The sequence below is a fragment of the Salmo salar genome, chromosome ssa27, assembly GCF_905237065.1.
Source record: "Salmo salar chromosome ssa27, Ssal_v3.1, whole genome shotgun sequence".
Classification (NCBI taxonomy): domain Eukaryota; kingdom Metazoa; phylum Chordata; class Actinopteri; order Salmoniformes; family Salmonidae; genus Salmo; species Salmo salar.
This window is the reverse complement of record NC_059468.1, coordinates 22493878-22513281: the sequence shown is the minus strand read 5'-3', so window position 1 is coordinate 22513281 and position 19404 is coordinate 22493878. Positions and strand designations below refer to the sequence as shown.

Genomic DNA, 19404 nt, shown 5'->3' with positions numbered 1-19404 from the left:
ATTCCTGTTGGAACATTCCACAAATTATACCCACCCAGGTTGAAGTCATAAACAGCGCAATGCTTGAAGCACAGCGAAGGGCTGTTTGAATGAATGCTTACGAGCATGCTGCTGCCTACCACCGCTCAGTCAGACTGCTCTATCAAATCATAGACTTAATTATAATATAATAAACACACAGAAATACGAGCCTTGGGTCATTAATATGGTCGAATCTGGAAACTATCATCTCGAAAACAAGTTTTTGTCTTTCAGTGACATACGGAACCGTTCCGTATTTTATCTAACGGGTGACTAAGTCTAAATATTCCTGTTAGGCATTGATGTTTATGGTTAGGTACATTGGTGCAACGACAGTACTTTTTTCGCAAATGCGCTTGTTAAATCAACACCCGTTTGTCGAAGTAGGCTGTGATTCAATGAAAATTAAGGCACCGCATCGATCATATGCAACGCAGGACACGTTAGATAAACTAGTAATATCATCAACCATGTGTAGTTAACTAGTGATTATGTTAAGATTGATCGTTTTTTTATAAGTCTAATGCTAGCTAGCAACTTACCTTTGCTTCTTGCTGACCTCGCGTAACAGGTAGTCAGCCTGTTAATCCTTGTGGAGTGCAATGTAAGGCAGGTGGTTAGAGCGTTGGACTGGTAACCGAAGGTTGCAAAAACGAATCCCCCCAGAACAAGGCAGTTAACCCCCGTTTCTAGGCAGTCATTGTAAATAAGAATGTGTTCTTAATCTGACTTGCCTAGTTAAATAAAGGTGTTAAAAAAATAAAAAATAAAATATATAGGCTAATCGGTGGCCAAAAATACCGATTGTTATGAAAACTTGAAATCGGCCTTAATTAATCGGCCATTCCGATTAATCAGTCGACCTCTAATCTTAAAGTCACCTGGCAGTACTTGTTGCAGCCTCTGATTTTATAGCAGTGGTCACCAACTTGTAAATATATAGCTAGCTAATCTAATCAACAATAATATATGGAATGTAGTTAGCTAGCAAGCCAACTAGCTAGCTATAGTTGAATAACTTAAGATTGAGTCAGAGGTTCATCCTCAGTGGCTAACTATGATCCCCTTTTTAAGTTTGTGTGACTTAAACTTATATTCTAGAATTTACACAACCATTCATATGTTAAATAAACAAATAAGTTAGCAAGCTAACCCTACCAAAGCATTAGTTAGCCGCTACCTGCTTAGCAAGCTAGCTAACGCACTGCTAATAAGTAAAAACTGGTTAGCCACTGCAGTCCAATCTAGCTAAAAGTTAACATTCGAATTACTATCACCCGTGCAGCAAATCAAACAAACACAAATTACACGTTAACTGGTTGACTTTATGCATGACAAGATGACATATTTGTATAATCATAAATAAAAGTAGCTAACGTTAACTAATAGGAATAGGAAACCATGATAGCTAGCTATCGCGATTAACATTAGCAAGTTAGCCAAAGATTATAACAAACTCAAGATAAACTAGAGCCTGTTGTTTCCAATGGGGGCAAAATAATTCGTGGGCAGAGCCAAGCACGAGCTAGTGAGATTCTATTGGCGCGTTCCAGTATTTAATTGCATATTTCCGTTAAAGAACGCCTACTCTGTGAAACGTGTGTGTGCAATAACTCAATTCGCCCTTGCACTTCTAAACAACGCATTTTTTCCTCACTTTGGCAAAGGGTAAAGTCTACAAAACTCAATCCACTCTGTTAGCTACATATTATAGTTAAGCATACAGAAAACTGTATGGAGAAAATATTTAATCGGCACAAAATTCATATTGCTCAATCTTCTCCCACAGCCGGCCAATGGGCTTCCTCTCATCACCATATTTGGTAGTGAGTGGAAGGCCAACCGGATGTTACATTTATACATCCGTTGAAATATCTGTTTCATTGTGCGTTGGCGTCAAACAATCCCAGTGGGGCAATGACTCTATCAAAAATACTCACCCATCAACACCGGGGCTGTATTTCCTCGTCTTCCAAGGAGTCCCAGTCCCCGAGCTAACATGGTTGTCATTAGTCCAGTTAGAAAGCAAGTAATTAATCCCATAGGTGCTCGCCTTGTTGTCACTTTTCCTTCGGCCTGGATGGTGAGTGTGGTTATTTAAGGGTGATGGCGGGTGACGCTTCACACAATTGTGTTGGAAATTGTACTGAGGGTGATACTGATGATGCCTTTGATGGTGGTGGTATTGGTTGACATTATTATGCACGCTTTCACTGAAGCTAAAAAACAGATTGGCACCTCCAGGGTTTTTATTACTATTTCCCGTTACATTGCCACCGCAAGTCCTTCTCAACGAGCAGTTCAAAGATGGACTGTCCGTTCCAGATTCCGTCTTTTGGGGCATTTCACTGTCTCCCAACAAATCTGTCGTTACACTGTTACCGTTCGAGTTGGATGGGGTCAATGTGTTCTGTACGTTGCCTTTGGGTAACGTTGACCCGAAGGAGGAAAATGCAGTGCCGTGATTAAAAGTAGTGCGGTTTGAAATACAGTGATGGCTGCTGCTCAGACTAGCAGTGGTGTTGCTGCAAATGCTATTGCTCGATGCCGCAACATTTTTATAAACGTCCAACGCTGGATAATTCACACACAGGTTGTGGTTCTGATTATTATGATGCTGGCCGGAGGTCGCTCGTACCTGAGAAATCTCCCAGATTCGCATCCATAATGCGTTCGCAGGTCCTTTCTGCTCGGGCTGATTCCAAGCCACCCTCGGATCCATTCAACTTTTTTTCTGTACCCCCTTCAAGCAAATCAATGTGTCCGTTAAAAATACACTACTGCCCTGACTAAAGAAATGTGATAATAAACCGTGTTACAAAGACAGAGAGAAATGGTAACGCCAAATGAAGACCATTAGAAGACTTGTCCTTTTCAAACAGCTAGCTGAAAATCGCTAGCAGAAGTCTACGGTGATTCAATATGGCGTATTCTCTTCAAACCGAAGCGCCGTGCGCATGCCTGTAGGATTTTAAACGATCGGCTTGAACACACCCCGGTCGTCCCCAGTTACCACAGCCACAAAGTCATAAACCCTCGCCTAATTCTACAATTTCTCTTATTAAAATCAGATTTGAAACCTAACCACACTGCTAACATTATGCCTATCCTTAAGTTAAGACCAAAAAACGCATTTTAGTTTATTATATATTTTTAGATATAGCCAATTTTGGCTTTGTAGCTGTGGTAACGACACACCTCGCTCTCAGCTGCCACACAATTTGACTCATTACAAACCACCCAATGCTGTTAAAAGTAAATATTTGAAGAATTTGTGACCATGTTTATACAGCAAAATATGTATTATGAATAATTCAATACCAGCACCCAGTATCATAACAGGAGTAGACAGCTAAGAAAGTTAATTTGAAATAAGTAATTAGTCAACATGGTAATGAGAAATTGTAATAACCCTTGCAAAATGTTGGACAGCCTTTGTGCATGACAGATTGGCAATAAAAAAAATACATTTAATTGATTACATTAAGAAACAGGTCGTTTCATTTGGAGCATCCCTCTTATATCAGAAGATACTTTTGTCTAAATGACTTCCTGGTCCTTGTAGAGGTAAAAAAAAAAAAAAGAGAATGTATTACCACAAGCTGGGTGACTTTTTAAAGTCATTGATCTTAGTCTCTCCCTGAATGACCCTGGTAAGCTAAGGAGCTCAACAACCCATTTACCTGCTTGCTAACAGCTCAGTGTGAGTACAATGCAATGCTGTCCTAAGACCATAAGGAATTCACAAGGTGAGCTCTTACCTCAGCCAAATATGTTGCTTGGGGCAATGGGTGTAATAGCTTGAGTCTTGAACACTACACACAGAGAGAGAGGGAGTCCACAGTGCAGTTCAGCATTTCCAATTCAGTTACTCATTTTGATTCCATTCCTGACATATCATTGAAATGAATCCAATGTTTCAGTAAAAAAAAGTATTGCTGCCCAATTAGAAATATACTATCCTCACTTACAGGATTTATACTATAAACTACATGTGAAGAGAGGGCTGGGAAGGAGACGGGGAACACATAACTAGAGGTGTTCATCATTACACACGCAAAGAGAGAGCGATTCCAGACACCATTTGCAGTCAACCCTACACACAGCCATCTTCCAGCCCATTAAACTCTGTAATGGAATGAGGCAAGCTGGAGCCTACTGGCAGCACCTTCTGTACTGTGTGTGTGTGCTCTTTGCATAATGTCTGCTTTCTTCCCTGCTCACATGCTTCATGTGACAGAGTCAAGGAAAACCCCCAGAGCAAGAATGTCAGGTTGAGTATTGCTCACTCCCTCACTAGCCCACTCTCTCTTCCTCCATCACTATCTCCATCACTAGCCCACTCTCTATATTTTCACTCTCCCTTTCTTTTGGTCTCTCTATGGCAGCAACAAGCTCTGGGTGATAGGCTAATCCAGTGGCCTTACTGACTGAATGGAGCATTTCTCTAATTTGTATCTCTTTGGTTCAGAACCTTATTTTCAGCCCTAAGGTTGGGGTCGCCTCACTAAGTGTGTGTGTGGCGAAGGGTTGGTTCGGTTCATCCTCAGTGCTACTAGCACTACAAATCATAGGGGAAGACTACAGCACTGCTCATGACAGATTACTCTAACACGCACATGAGTGCACCAATATACAAAGAGCTAGTTTCTTCCACAAGCAGTGAAATCTGTCTGTGCATTCCTGTGTGTTGACAGTAAGTTAATTCTCAGTCCTTCTAGCACTGGGTTGTCTCACCGGGAAAACTAGAGCTCTACTGACAGATTGAGCCAACCATCAAAACACACAATCTCAGCCTGCACGCAACAGAGAGGGTGAGAGATGCACATGCTGCTTCAGGGAGTTAGGGGAAGGGTAGAGGTTAGGGGACGTGTTGAAATGGAGCTGAACCTTTGTAAGATGGATTGGTACTGTTGGTTGGTCTGCGGTGAACTTATCATAAAAGTCACCACATACTATAGTAAATCTCATTGCGGGACATATCCAAGTTGATGGTGATATGAGGTGCAACCATGTGAAAAATATATCCAGCCACTCTTGGAGGAACATTTTAAATGTAATAAATTGTCTCTACTTGGCATTGTAGCCTTCATCAGGGAATGTCTAATCTTGTCAGTGGTGTTGTGGTTTCTAGAGCTCTTCATATCTTCCCAGTGAATAGAATTGTCAGTACTCATTGTGTTCATCCTTGTACATGTTCTCTTGAGGTAAACACAAACAAACAATAACAAACCTAACCAGACCCCAGCTGATGTAGCATAGGGTCACAGCTCGTTGTGTTGGGCTGTTGGAGGTTGGATTGTTGTAGTGAATCATTATAATACAAATGGTATCAACGCCTTCCTGGATTTGGGGTAGTCTTCGAATTTCTGAAGGTACCACCTAGAGAGAAGGAAAGACAGGAGGACATGAATTCACTATTATAGTATTACAAGTGTTAAAGGTGTAGTTCACCCCAAACCGTGTGTGTGCAGTGTGTCTTCATGTGTGTGCCTGTGGAATGTGTGTGTGTGTGTTTCCTACCTGTGGTGAGCGAAGGCTCTGCTGGCAAGAACAATGAGAGTGAAGATAGAGAAGGATGCGCTGTGGACAGAATGAGCCGCCAGGGCAAATCCCGCCCACTCTGTTATCTCGCCAAAGAAGTTTGCTCCAGACACATATTCAAACAGCCCACCTACAGGAGAGAACATAAGACAGGGTACAACCAGTGATGAACAGTATATAAACCCTGGATTGCTGATGCTATGTATTGACAAGTGAAAGGCTTTGAAGCCACCAGTCAACCATATTGGCACTGCCCAGGAGAATGAATGGCACCCCCTATCAGTCATCTAGTGTATATATAAATCATTTGGTAAAACCACAGGAACAGTCACGACAGCAATTTGATTAACCAGGCCTGTGTCGCATGTTTATCACCTGCGCCAGTCAAGATTCCACTGATCCAAGGTCTGGGTTTTAGTCTTAGCAAATGTGCTTATCCAGACCGACTTACAGTAGTGGGTACATACATTTTTGTACTTTTTCGTACTGGTCCCCCGTGGGAATCAAATCCACAACCCTGGCGTTGCAAGCGCCAAGCTCTACCAACGGAGCCACACGGTACATTCATGGAAGCGAACAGAGTTAATTGACTTTTAAAATATATAGATATATACACACAGTACCGGTCTAAAGTTTGGTCACGCCTACTCATTCAAGGGTTTTTTTATTTAAATAATTTTCTACATTGTAGAATAGTGGTGAAGACATCTGAACTATGAAATAAATAATCATGTGACCAAAAAGTGTTAAACAAATCAAAATATTTAATATTCTTCAAAGTAGTCACCCTTTGCATTTGACAGCTTTGCACACTCTTGGCATTCTCTCAACCAGCTTCACCTGGAATGCTTTTCCAACAGTCTTGAAGGAGTGCCCACATATGCTGAGCACTAGTTGGCTACTTTTCCTTCACTCTGCGGTCCAACTCATCCCAAAACATCTCAATTGGGTTGAGGTCGGGTGATTGGAGGCCAGGTCATCTGATGCAGCACTCCATCACTCTCCTTCTTGGTCAAATAGCCCTTACACAGCCTGGAGATGTTGGGCTATTGTCCTGTTGAAAAACAAGTGATAGTCCCACTAAGCGCAAACCAGATGGGATGGCGTAATGCTACAGAATGCTGTGGTAGCCATGCTGGTTAAGTGTACCTTAATCTAAATAAATCAGACATTGTCACCAGCAAAGCACCATCACACCTCCTCCATGCTTCACGGTGGGAACCACACATGCGGAGATCACCCGTTCACCTACTCTGCGTCTCAAAGACACGGCGATTAGAACCAAAAGTCTCAAATTTGGATTTCAGACCAAAGGACAGATTTCCACCGGTCTAATGTCCATTGCTCATGTTTCTTGGCCCAAGCAAGTCTCTTCTTATTATTGGTGTCCTTTAGTAGTGGTTTCTTTGCAGCAATTTGGCCATGAAGGCCTGATTCATGCATTCTCCTCTGAACAGTTGATGTTGGGATGTGTCTTACTTGAACTGTGAGGCATTTATTTGGGCTACAATCTTACGTGCAGTTAACTCTAATGAACTTATCCTCTGCAGCAGAGGTAACTCTAGGTCTTCCTTTCCTGTGGCGGTCCTCATGAGAGCCAGTTTCATCGTATCGCTTGATGGTTTTTGCGGCTGCACTTGAAGAAACTTTCAAAGTTCTTAATGTTCCGTATTGACTGACCTTCATGTCTTAAAGTAATGATGGACTGTTATTTCTCTTTTCTTATTTGAGCTGTTCTTGCTATAATATGGACTTGGTCATTTACCAAATAGGGCAATCTTATGTATACCACCCCTACCTTGTCACAACATAACTGATTGTCTCAAATTAACTTTTAACAAGGCACACCTGTTAATTGAAATGCAATCCAGGTGACTACCTCATGAAGCTTGTTGATAGAATGTGCAAAGCTGCCAAAGGGCGGACACTTTGAAGAATCTCAAATATAAAATAGATTTAGATTTGTTTATCACTCTTTTTGTTTACTACATGATTCCATGTGTTATTTCATAGTTTCTTTTATTCTACAATTTAGAAAATAGCAAAAATAAAGAAAAACCCTGGAATGAGTAGGTGTGGACACGCCTACTCATGCCAGAGTTTATTTTGACTATTTTCTACATTCAAAACTGAGATTTTTGGTTCCAAACTCAGTGTCTTTGAGACGCAGAGTAGGTGAATGGATGATCTCCGCATGTGTGGTTCCACCGTGAAGCATAGAGGAGGTGCTGTGATGGTGCTTTGCTGATGACACTGATTTATTTAGAATTCAAAACACACTTAACCATCATGGCTACCACAGCATTCTGCAGCGATACACCATCCCATTTGGTTTGCGCTAGTAGGACTATCATTTGTTTTTAAACAGGACAATGACCCAACACTCCTCCAGGCTGTGTAAGGGCTATTTGACCAAGGAGAGTGATGGGAGTAGTGCATCAGATGACCTGGCATCCACAATCACCCGACCTCAACCCAATTGAGATGGTTTGGACCATGGAGTGAAGGAAAAGCAACCAACAAGTGCTCAGCATGTGGGAACTCCTTCAAAACTGTTGGAAAAGCATTCCAGGTGAAGCTGGTTGAGAGAATGCCAAGAGTGTGCAAAGCTGGCAAAGGGTGGCTACTTTGAAGAATCTAAAATATATTTTGATTTGTTTAACACTTGTTTGGTTATGACATGATTCCATGTATTATTTTTGTTCAATGTAGAAAATGGAACAACTAAAGAAAAACCCTTGAATGAGTAGGTGTCCAAACATTTGACTGGTACTGTGTATGCATGTATGCATGCATGCAATTTTTTCTTTCTCCCCAATACGAATGTTTAGTGGGGAGCACCAATATTGGTAATTAATTTAATACTGATATGAGCACGGCATATCGTGATATCGGTTTATCCTTGCTGTTAACCTACACTATTGTGTAAAAGTCAATTCATGACTGTTCCTGCAATCACAGAACCTTCTCACAGGCTATTTACTTAGCATACTTAACAGCCTGCTGATGGGCCATCAACAGGCTTTCCATTGTTTTCAAGCTAGGTTAGGCCCCCGAACATTCACACCTGGCCCATGGGAAAATCAGGAAGCAGTTATCTGAACTTCAAAGCCTTGGAAGATAAATCCACACAGTTGCAATGTTATTCATTCAAACAGATATGTTTGATAAAATGCAACCGATTTTCAATATAGATTTTCCATATCAGTGCCCATCACAATTACATTTCTTGGACCCATATGTTTGTGTTGTCTTGCCAACATCTATTATCATTCACTGGCTTGTCAGTACGAAAAAGTACAAATGTATGCACACACACTATTTTAAGACACCCCGTACAAGAGCATCTGCAAAATAACTCCAATGTCAAGGAGTTGGCTATAAAGTACAAACATGTCTGGGACCAGGTTATCGTGAGCTCTATCCTAGGCTGCAATACAGAAAACCCACCTCTGATACAATTTCACACACTTGATTATTTTCATCAAGACCATTCAAATTATCATTGTGGTTGGATAATTGGAGAAAGAGATCCCTAATATAATTTTATAAACTGCAGTTAAGTAAAGCATTCAATAGAGGCATTATTACAAAAGGAAGAAAAACACTAAAGACAAACGTTAATCTACCCGTTTCAATTTCTTCAGGTCTCAGGTCAGTTTCCAGTGAAACTGTAGCATTGTATTTCAGATCCTTTCACAGTCTCTCTGGCTTCAACCCACTTCTAAGTAAAAAAAAAAAAAAAGGTTGATCTCAATTTTGAGTGTTAAGGTCATAGATTGATAAATACGGCAGCATAAAAAAAATTATGAATAAACACGGCACTAAAGACCATAGATGGCTGCAGTCCTCCCCCCTGCTTGAACACAGACTGTACAGCCACTGCCTTCACCACTCCTCTTCTAAAACCATCATGTTTCTCTGGATTCCAGGAGTGCCTAACGGTTAAAAACGTTGGGCCAGTAACTGAAGGTCATTGGTTCTAATTCCTGATCCGACTAGGTGGAAAATCTGTCTGTGCCCTTGAGCAAGGCACTTAAATGACTAAAATGTAAGAATGTTTCATACGGTCTGGCTAGACTTACTGCATTCTTCTCTACCGTAAAAACCTTCATTTCTACAAAGGCTTTAGGGTGGACAGGTTTCAACTGGTTCATCAGTTATGAACGGTTCACCTCAGGCACAAGGTGATGGTTTCAACCCTCTCTGGTGCTGTGTCATAGTGACACTGTACTCTCTGTAACCCTGGATTTAAAATAGAAAACCGGATCCACCCTCTGGAAAGAGTGAACTCCCTGTTTTAAGCAACACTGACCTATACTTGAACATCAGTGTGTTACTATGGTTGTTGCTAGCATAGACACATTTTACAGCCATTATTTACAATGTGTTCAGAAGGCCGTGAGAGAACTGATGTGAAAATGTTACAGCATGCTGTCCAAAACGGTCATGCCATCTGGTCAGGGGAAACCTGTCTCTCTATATCTCTCTCTGGTAGCAGGTATCTTACCTGTTGGTATCTTGTAGCCAGTCTCTCCAGGCTTCCGTAGGTTCCTCAGGATGTGGTCTGAGTGAAGGTTCACCAACCAACCCACCAACCATAGGACAGAGCCTGAAAATCAACCAATGGGGAAGCTGATTTATAATGAGTGTGTATAAGGCAACCAATGAGGTGAAAATGAGGAAATGTAAGGTATTTTTTGGATAGCATGACATGGATAACTCTAGAACAAGAAATTCATGGGAACATATAAAATAGACAACTGTGTTATTTGTGGATGTGTGGTTTATGCATTAATACAGACCCTATGCTGTATGTCATGTCAGCCATGTCTCTTACCTGTGATAAAGCAAGGGCTGGTAACCCAATCAGCAGAGTATTCTGCATAGTGGCTCAGGTATCTGACCTGCATGTAGCCATTATAGATGCAGAACACAAAGGCCAAGGCGAACGATGCAAATGGTGTAGATTTCCCCCCACGAATTAAAAATGGATAGATGAGAGATCTAGAAGAAAATAAATACAACCGATGAATAATTTCACCACCTGTTGTCTAGGATGCATGTGTCTCATGGCTGGGAATGCACTGCATTCCAGTTACAACGTTGGCACATAATTTAGCAATGTGTTTTTACAATTGAGAATTCAATTGCATATGAGGGGGTACTCTGGGCAGAGCAAACTGTACTTGGTGGTACAGTAACCAACAAAAAGTTTGAGAACCACTGACCTAGAAGATATGACAGTTAGTGTTTGTCAAAGTAACACAGTACTTTGTATGCATGTGAAGTACAATCTTCTAACCATTGGGTCTTACCTTTGCACATAGTGGCAGAAGTACATGACCAGCAGTAACTGATTGGGAAGATGAGTGGTTTTCGCAGCAGAAGTCCACAGCACAAGGCACAGTGGCACCAGAAAAGCAGGTAGTTCCTGCACGAACCAGGCGAATTTGACGTTGACGGGGAATCCATATCTGCTTGTTGCGTATCTGCCATAGGGGACGTTCTCAAAGAGTAAAGTTATGAAGGTACAAGCAGCCATGAAAATCATGAAGTATGCCAGGCAGTCCAAAACATACAACTCTTCTGTCTCGGAGGCGAAAAGCTTTGAAAGAATACTGTCCATCTTTACCAGATAAGCTGCAAATAGTGTAAGAAATTACATTTATATTCAAAACAATGTAAATAAAGTGAATGTATCCAAGGCAATAATGAACACATATGTCACTTGCACAAGTATGCGTACTGCGATCATCTCACTGGTCTGCTCAGTTCCATCGTCCAATCATAAGGATAAATAAAGGAGCCTGACTCCTAATGAACCAATCGAGTCACTTTGTTTTGCATCGTCATTATCTAGCCAATTGAAAATGGATACAATGTTATTCAACTACAAGGTGTGTTCAGGCGAAATCACCACACTGGTAAAAATATGAAATGAGTCATTTTAGATTCATTCCATTACATATTTATGCAAACTGCCGTTTAAAAAAAATAAATAGTATATAGCCATTGCCCCTTGTTTCCTTAACTGGCGAGGAATAAGCCAAGGACTATATCGCTGATCAGACATTGTTTGGAGGAAGGGGTATTAGTGCACACACAAAAAACACATCATTTGTTACTGTCTGACTATCTCCAAAACGAAAACATATTTGAGTGTGTTTTAGGTTTTAGTTGGCCAAAATGTTGCACTGATATTTTCTATTTCTTAGGCTAATACATCGCCACCCATAAACTGGGGTCCTGTCTCACATGTGTGCGTCAGAGGATGAAACAGAACACGAGTGCAGTACCATTCGCGTTTCAACCACCCTGTTAGTAAAATACATTTAGCTACACCAGAACGTTGCTTCGCAGGTTCATATTTAGAGTGGTGTGTGTTTCCAAAATGGGGAAGAGAAGTCGACTGAGAAAGAAGGAGCATCAAAATAATAGCAAGCCTGGTGGAAGGGATAACCGGGACAATGCTGTAAGTTTTGATAGCTCTTCATAGCTAGCCGGCTAATTAAGCGTACTGCAGCTAACTTGCCTAGGTCACCTCAAATTACTGTATGCCGAGTCAAAGAGATTTAATTTCTCCCCAGCAACTTTGATTTGATTACTACTGCACAACTCATTGCTTATAATGACTTGTTGACATAGCTATGTGTAGCTAGCTATTTTATCTTGGTCCCAAATGTTTGTGCTGGCATGTCAAGGAGTTGGCTATACAGTAAAAACCGATCTGGGACCAGGTTATAACTATTGTACTATGATAGTAAACTCTATCAATATCGATCCATCTGAGGCTGCAATTCAGAAAACCCACATCCATTCCTCTCCTCCCATGTCTCCTCTTCGGTTCCCCCCTCATCTGCTCTCCTCCCCCTGGCGTCTTCCCTCTCCTCCCATATATCTGACCTGTAGGGTTGGGGTGCAGGCTACGCTGACATCATCAAGGAGAACAAGCTGTTTGAGGCATACTACCGGGAGCTGGGCCTGGTGCCTGAGGGGGAGTTTGACCAGTTCATGGAGGCTATGAGAGAACCGCTGCCCGCCACCATCCGCATCACTGGATACAAGAGGTACAGAAGGGAAGCTACTAAGCTAGACCTCTGCCAAGTGGTCAGGGGTGTATTCACTAGGAAGTAAACAATACCGAACATGGAGGGACCTATCTAAATTTGTCCAATAGAAACTCTTGTTTGTCAGATGTTTTCTGTTGAGAAACGTTTTGTTACAGTGTGCAGTTACAGTGTGCACTAATAAATACATCCATGGACTCTGGATCCTCTATGGCACAGATGGAAGTGGTCTTTCTCACCCTGTAGGTGAGGTGACAAACTGTTAGTTGGAATTGACCACTGTATATGTTTTGTAAAGGGATGATGATTTATACACTCCCACTCTTGTTTTAGCCTGGTCCCAGATTTGTTTGTGATCATGATAATTTGACATGACAATGACCATAGGGGGGTTAGCGAGGCAGCAGACACAGGTCTAGGACCAGGCTATGCTTGCTCTACGTCAGGATTCATACTTATGAAGATTGCTTTCCAGAACACCACTCTGTTAAACCTGTAAGTGTATTAAAAAGGATTGTCAATTGGGTTGTCCCCATGTACTTCCTGACGGGCCGCCCCCCAGGTGTTGAGGGTAGGTAGCAACACATCCGCCACGCTGATCCTCAACACTGGAGCCCCTCGGGTGCGTGCTCAGTCCCCTCCTGTACTCCCTGTTCACCCAGGACTGCGTGGCCAGGCACAACTCCAACACCACCATTAAGTTTGCAAATGCCTGGAGGAGGTCCGAGACCTGGCCGGGTCTGCATTGTTTCCCACCACCCGCCAACCCCCCTTTTACACTACTGCTACTCTCTGTTCATCATATATGCATAGTCACTTTAACCATACCTACATGTACATACTACCTCAATTAGCCAGACTAACCGGTGCCTGTATATAGCCTCTCTACTGTTATTTTTCACTGTCTTTTTACTGTTTTTATTTTATTTCTTTACCTATCTATTGTTCACCTAATACCTATTTTTTACTTAAAAATCGCAATGTTGGTTAGGGCCTGTAAGTAAGCATTTCACTGTAAGGTCTACACCTGATGTATTCGGCGCACGTGACAAATAAACTTTGATTTGATGTAGCCATGCCAAGGAGATCCTCCACTGTCTGAAGAACAAGTACTTCAAGGAGATCCAGGAGGTAGAGATCGACGGGCAGAAGATAGAGGCTCCTCAGCCTCTGAGCTGGTACGTATATACACACACACACACACACACACACACACACACACACACACACACACACACACACACATGTTTGGGTCATCTGCTGTAATTGTGTGTGTAGGTACCCAGATGAGCTAGCGTGGCACACTAACATGAGCAGGAAGATCCTGAGGAAGTCTCCTCTCCTGGAGAAGTTCCATCAGTTCCTGGTCAGCGAGACCGAGTCGGTGAGGAAGACCAGTCTTGAGTGTTATTTAAGAATTAGAAAGTCATTTAAGAAGATCTCGACGGTTTCTTAGCTGTATGGCTGCCTTATGTACTGTGATGTTTCTTTCTCTACGTTGGTCTACAGGGTAACATCAGCAGACAGGAGGCTGTTAGTATGATCCCTCCTCTGCTGATGAAGATTGAGCCCCACCACAAGGTAAACGACACACTGGATGCCTTTCTGGCCAAGACCTGCTCCCATTGCTGTCCCTAGGCCCTAAATCTGGGAACATTATAGTGTGACTGTTTCTGTGGGTAGATTCCCTAGACCCTAAACCTTGGAACATGTATAGTGTAACTGTGTATTTCTGTGGGTAGATTCTGGACTTGTGTGCTGCTCCTGGATCTAAGACGGCCCAGTTGATTGAGATGCTCCATTCTGATATGGACGTACCCTTCCCAGGTAATCCGCATGCACAGGATCAAATCAATAGAAAAATGTAACAACACACACCTGATGCGTTGGAGTATCTGAATTGTGGCCCAATGGAAAAGGTGGTAAGTTGCTGAATGCATCTTTTCTGTTACTTTGTGACAGAAAAGATGGCGTTTAAGAAAGTTGGGACAGTAACCAAAACATTGCTGGTTCGAATCCCCGAGCAGACTAGGAGAAAAATCTGTCTGTGTCCTTGAGCAAGGCACTTAACCCTAATTGCTCCTGTAAGTCTCTCTGGATAAGAGCGTCTGCTAAATGACTAAAATGTGAAACAATGTAACAAAACATTGTAATCCTGAGCATCCTCATCTCCCCCCTCTCTTTCTCTCCCTCTTCCCCCTTCAGAGGGCTTTGTGATAGCCAACGACGTGGACAACAAGCGTTGTTACCTGCTGGTGCACCAGGCTAAGAGACTGAACAGCCCCTGTATCATGGTGGTGAACCACGATGCTTCCTGCATCCCCAGACTACAGATAGACACGGAGAACGGACAGAAGGGCACACTGTTCTACGACCGCGTCCTCTGCGACGTCCCCTGCAGGTGAACAAAGAGTTAACCTGGTTACCTGTTTAGCTGAGAGAAGGAAGTAAATAACGATTGAGAGAAGTAGGGGAGAAAGGTGGGGGGAAAAGGACTAGACATGATGTGTAGACAGTCAGATATATGGAGAGATATCAACCTCATGGTTCTACCCTGTGTCTTATGATTGGCTCTTCTGTCTGATTTATGATTGGTTGCTGCACTGGGTAGGCTACTGCTTGTTTTGTTTTTAGTAGGGGAAGCAAATGTGACCACAAGAATGAGACTGGAGAGAGAGCGATCTCCTGTAACCACATTGTTGGATAGTCTGTCCGGGAAGGCTGATGTGTAGTTAGATGATCCAGGGAAGCTGACAAACTCCTATTTAGTTTTTTTCTCATTTTTAAGTGTGTTCCTAAAAAGTTAAGTATTCTGTGTGTGTTTCTACAGTGGAGATGGCACCATGAGGAAGAACATTGACGTGTGGAAGAAATGGACCACCAGTAACAGCCTGCATCTCCATGGGTGAGGAGAGAAAGAGAGAGCAGGTGTGTGTGTGTGCCTGTATGTGTGTGTGTGTGTGTGTGATAACCTGTGTGTGTCTCCAGACTCCAGATCCGTATAGCAGTGCGTGGTGTGGAGCAGCTAGCTGTAGGAGGGAGGATGGTCTACTCTACCTGTTCACTCAACCCTATAGAGGACGAAGCTGTCATAGCAACGCTACTGGAGAAGAGTGAAGGTAACACACGCATGCATGCACACACAAATACAGTGTCACACACACACACACACAGGTGATAACTGCCTCTGTCTCCCTCTTTGTCTATCTCCAGGCGCGTTAGAATTAGCAGATGCGTCAGTTGATCTCCCAGGGTTAAAATGGATGCCAGGAGTCACCAAATGGAAGGTATATAACTGTTGGAACACATGACTGCTAGCTACTATTAGAGGTATTTGATAGACAGTCTGGCCACTACAATAGTCGAGATCTTCCACCACCATGTCAGTTTGACTACAGATTGAGCCCGTATTATAACTGAGTCTTTTGCGCTCTCTCCCATCCCATCCTCTCCTTCCAACCGCTACCTCTCACACACACTTAATCTCTCTCACCATCTTTCCTTCCATCTCTAGTTGATGACTAAGGAGGGTCAGTGGTATAAGGACTGGTCCGAGGTGCCAGCCAACCGACACACACAGATCAGACCCACCATGTTCCCTCCCACCGACACAGAGAAACTGGCCAATATGAAGTTGGAGAGATGGTACACTCACCTGCGTGCACACAAACACACAGGCCCCACTTTATTTGGTTAGAATATGCCTAAAATATCAGTCATGACAATCATGTATATGTATTTGCTACACCTGTGCACACAGCTGCATACCTAATCCTAATGAGATGAAAAATAAAAGCTGGACAGACTTTCAAATCCCTGTGAAGTGTTGCTGGTTTGTGTTGATTTGATTTCTACCAGCAGAGGGTGCTGTTGCCTCTAAATCATCTTTGTATATACCGTGTATACCTTTGTATATGTGTGTATTCAGTATGAGGATCCTGCCCCATCACCAGAACACGGGAGGCTTCTTTGTAGCTGTCCTGGTCAAGAAAGCCCCCATGCCCTGGAACAGAACATTCCCCAAGGTACACACACATGTACATGCACGACCACACACTCACGGATAAGCCCACATCTCAGATGGAATGCAACTCCATCCGGTAGCTCATATACCAGAGAGAAGTTCCTGTTAAAGTGAACTATGATCCATCTTTCTCCATCTCCAGTTGAAGAAGGAGCAGTCATCCAGCTCCGTGCCCCAGCCAGAGGACTCTCCAGTGGGCACCCCTCTTCCTGAGACGCCCTTGGAGGATGGAGAGAGAGATGGAGGGAAGGAGGCAGGAGAGGACTCGCCCAAAGAGCCAGAGGCAGGCGATCAGATCAAGGAACCCAACGTGTGTGGGTAAGTTGAGAGGGGTGGGGGGTGGGGGCGGAAGAGTGTGTGTGTGTGTGTGTATTCTGACTCTGTTCTGATTTCCAGGCCTCCTCCCAATAAAAAGATGAAGAGGCATGGTTTTAAAGAAGACCCCTTTGTCTTCCTCACTGAAGATGACCCTGTCTTCCCACCGATAGAGTGAGTGTGTCTGGTGGATTGTGTAGCCTATGTAAGCAGCTGCTCGAAATCAGCATTATCTGTACAGAGGGGACAATGTTTTGACCAAGCATAGATGGTATTACCTTTACATGTTTTGATTGATCCCTGGTTATTGATCTATTCCATTAATGTGTGTTTTGCAGGTCCTTCTATGACCTGTCTCCAGACTTCCCCAAGATAAACGTTCTGACCAGAACCCACGAGGGGAAGAAGAGACATCTGTACATGGTCTCCAAGGAGCTACGCAACGTCATGCTCAACAACAGTGAGCGAATGAAGGTAGGAAGGTGTGTGTGTGTGTGAGAGACACCTGTATGTTCTCTAAGGAACAATGTGGCACCCTGCCTAACAACAACTGTGTGTGTGTCACTGCCAGCCCATCAAGGGGAGCCCAGCTAACAGATGGGACCCTTTTCATCCCAAATCCCCCTTGTACACACAGCTCCTGCACAGGTGGCCGTGTGTGTGCGTCCAAGCAGACAGAGACACCCCCCCCCAATTCCGCTCTTTGTCTATTTTTTCTCCCCTCCTTGTCGTGCAAACAACAATAACAACGTTGAAATGAGAAGCAATTGTAAATATGTTGCTGAAACAGTCATTCTCAAGTGTAATGATTTCATTATTCTGTGTGTGTTGCAGGTGATCAACACAGGGGTGAAGGTGTGGTCTCGCAACAGTGACGGGGAGGAGTTTGGCTGTGCCTTCAGACTCGCCCAGGAAGTAGGTGCATGCACAAACACACACATTAATTCCTTGCTCTCCTCGTTCTGCTCTCCTCTCCTCGTTCTGCTCTCCTCTCCTCGTTCCGCTCTCCTCTCCTCATTCCTCTCTCCTCCTCCAGGGTATATATACTCTGTTTCCCTACATCCGCTCCAGGATGATCACAGTGAGTGTTGAGGACATCAAGATTCTACTGACTCAGGAGAACCCGTACCTCAGCAAACTGGAGGAAGATGCTCACCAACAGGCCAAGAAGATAGGTGTGTGTTCTCAACTGGAAAGCAATGATCTGTGTCTAAGGCCATGTTGGGTGTTGGCCCATTCATGTCTGTATTACTAGTAGTGCTTCATGTTTTCCTCCTCTGTTTCCACAGGAATGGGCAGCATTGTGTTAAAGTACCAGCCTGACAATAGGTAAGTGTCCATTTTGTTTGCCTGTCTGTGTGTTATATTATCTGTTATCAGGGAATTCACCCTGATCTCCCTCTCCCTCTATCCCCCCCCATCTCTCCCTCACCGTCCTCTCCCTTACCGTCCTCTACCCTCTCCCTTTCCGTCCTCTCCCTCTCTTTCCTCAGTAACCCTGATGGTCCTCAGTGTCCTATAGAGCTGTGTGGCTGGAGAGGCAAGACCTCCATCAGAGCCTTCGTGCCCCGCAACGAGAGGTTCCACTACCTCCGCATGCTGGGGGTCGAGGTATTCAGAGACAAACAGGGGCAGGGACCCAGGGAGGAAGAGGAGGTGAAGGACGAGGTGAAAGAGGGAGAGGGGGAGACAGAGAATGGAAATAAAGATGTCAGCACAAAACAGGAGTTGAGAGGTGAAAATCAAGGTGACGAGCACCTGAAAGGAGATGAGAGGGAGGGAGGAGGGGAGATTTTGACCAGCACCTGAGAGGAGATGAGAGGGAAGGAGGAGGGGAGATTTTGACCAGCACCTGAGAGGAGATGAGAGGGAGGGGAGATTTTGACCAGCACCTGTGGAGTAGAAAGAAATGTGTATCTCAATAGTCTTAACAAGTTTTCCTCTCTCTGGCTGCACTGATGTTGGTCATCCACCATAATTTTGTCACCCATGTTTTTGCAGATGGAGGAGAGGAGTTGAGAAGCCACTTTAGACTAGTAAGATACACGGAGGAGGGAGGAAGAGGTGCTGTATGAGGTTGAGCAATGCTGGCCAGACTAGAGCTAGACCAAACGTGAGAGAGAAGGGGTGTTGGGTAGCTCAGTAGTACTTCGAAACCACTGCCATAGCAGAATGGCCATCCCTCCCAGACAGGGCATGTGGACTCTTCCATGCTCCCCCTGACTTGGTGTGCTTCAATGCTTTAGTGACTTTTATTTTCTATTGTCGGTTTTATTTGATCAAAACTCAACTCCACTGGCAAAACATGGAGAGAGTGTTGTTTTTTGTTGTTGTATTGTGCATGTTTGAAGGTTTCTCTTAATGGCCATTTCATTTTTTTATCATTGTAAGTAAGAAGAAAGGTGGAATTGATTAAAAGTATTAAATTCA

The 19404-nt window shown here is 43.5% G+C and overlaps 3 protein-coding genes across 5 annotated transcripts in view; 1 reads left to right on the top strand and 2 right to left on the bottom strand.

Moving 5' to 3' along the window:
- The window catches only part of LOC106588695 (terminal nucleotidyltransferase 4A), a 22795-nt gene extending 18947 nt beyond the window's left edge, over positions 1-3848 (bottom strand). The window contains exon 1 of the mRNA XM_014177955.2: positions 3783-3848. The gene's annotated coding sequence lies outside the window, so the exon portion shown is untranslated. The remainder of the gene's footprint in view (positions 1-3782) is intronic.
- nsun2 (NOP2/Sun RNA methyltransferase 2) lies at positions 1932-19404 on the top strand. 2 transcript variants are annotated; one of them, XM_014177953.2, is made up of 19 exons: positions 1932-2104; positions 12478-12635; positions 13709-13813; positions 13914-14019; positions 14145-14216; positions 14378-14462; positions 14841-15036; positions 15466-15540; positions 15624-15754; positions 15849-15922; positions 16150-16280; positions 16564-16660; positions 16802-16977; positions 17056-17148; positions 17313-17448; positions 17809-17889; positions 18011-18149; positions 18264-18303; positions 18468-19404. In XM_014177953.2, the coding sequence occupies exons 1-19, from the start codon at positions 2021-2023 to the stop codon at positions 18781-18783; spliced, it is 2295 nt and encodes a 764-aa protein (XP_014033428.1). In that variant the 5' UTR covers positions 1932-2020; the 3' UTR covers positions 18784-19404. The 2 variants fall into 2 exon arrangements, with proteins under 2 accessions (XP_014033428.1, XP_014033429.1); XM_014177954.2 differs by lacking the exon at positions 1932-2104 and adding an exon at positions 11769-12040.
- On the bottom strand, positions 3266-11353 carry srd5a1 (steroid-5-alpha-reductase, alpha polypeptide 1 (3-oxo-5 alpha-steroid delta 4-dehydrogenase alpha 1)). Of its 2 annotated transcripts, XR_001324698.2 has the most exons (6): positions 10884-11353; positions 10406-10572; positions 10076-10177; positions 5545-5695; positions 5255-5403; positions 3266-3836 (listed from the first exon to the last, which is right to left on the bottom strand). XR_001324698.2 is itself a non-coding variant. In XM_014177960.2 (5 exons), the coding sequence occupies exons 1-5, from the start codon at positions 11192-11194 to the stop codon at positions 5337-5339; spliced, it is 798 nt and encodes a 265-aa protein (XP_014033435.1). In that variant the 5' UTR covers positions 11195-11353; the 3' UTR covers positions 3266-5336. The 2 variants fall into 2 exon arrangements, 1 of the variants encoding a protein (XP_014033435.1); XM_014177960.2 differs by having other exon boundaries at positions 3266-5403.

Bases quoted from the DNA above. Each gene is read 5' to 3' on its own strand.
- nsun2 (XM_014177953.2), top strand. From the start codon at position 2,021: ATGGTTGTCATTAGTCCAGTTAGAAAGCAAGTAATTAATCCCATAGGT. The intron at 14,463-14,840 runs GTAATCCGCATG...TTCCCCCTTCAG, and splicing joins TATGGACGTACCCTTCCCAG to AGGGCTTTGTGATAGCCAAC. The intron at 18,304-18,467 runs GTAAGTGTCCAT...CTCTTTCCTCAG, and splicing joins AAGTACCAGCCTGACAATAG to TAACCCTGATGGTCCTCAGT.
- srd5a1 (XM_014177960.2), bottom strand. From the start codon at position 11,194: ATGGACAGTATTCTTTCAAAGCTTTTCGCCTCCGAGACAGAAGAGTTG. The intron at 5,696-10,075 runs GTAAGATACCTG...TCTCTCCTGTAG, and splicing joins TGGCTACAAGATACCAACAG to GTGGGCTGTTTGAATATGTG. The intron at 5,404-5,544 runs GTAGGAAACACA...CCTTCTCTCTAG, and splicing joins AGAGCCTTCGCTCACCACAG to GTGGTACCTTCAGAAATTCG.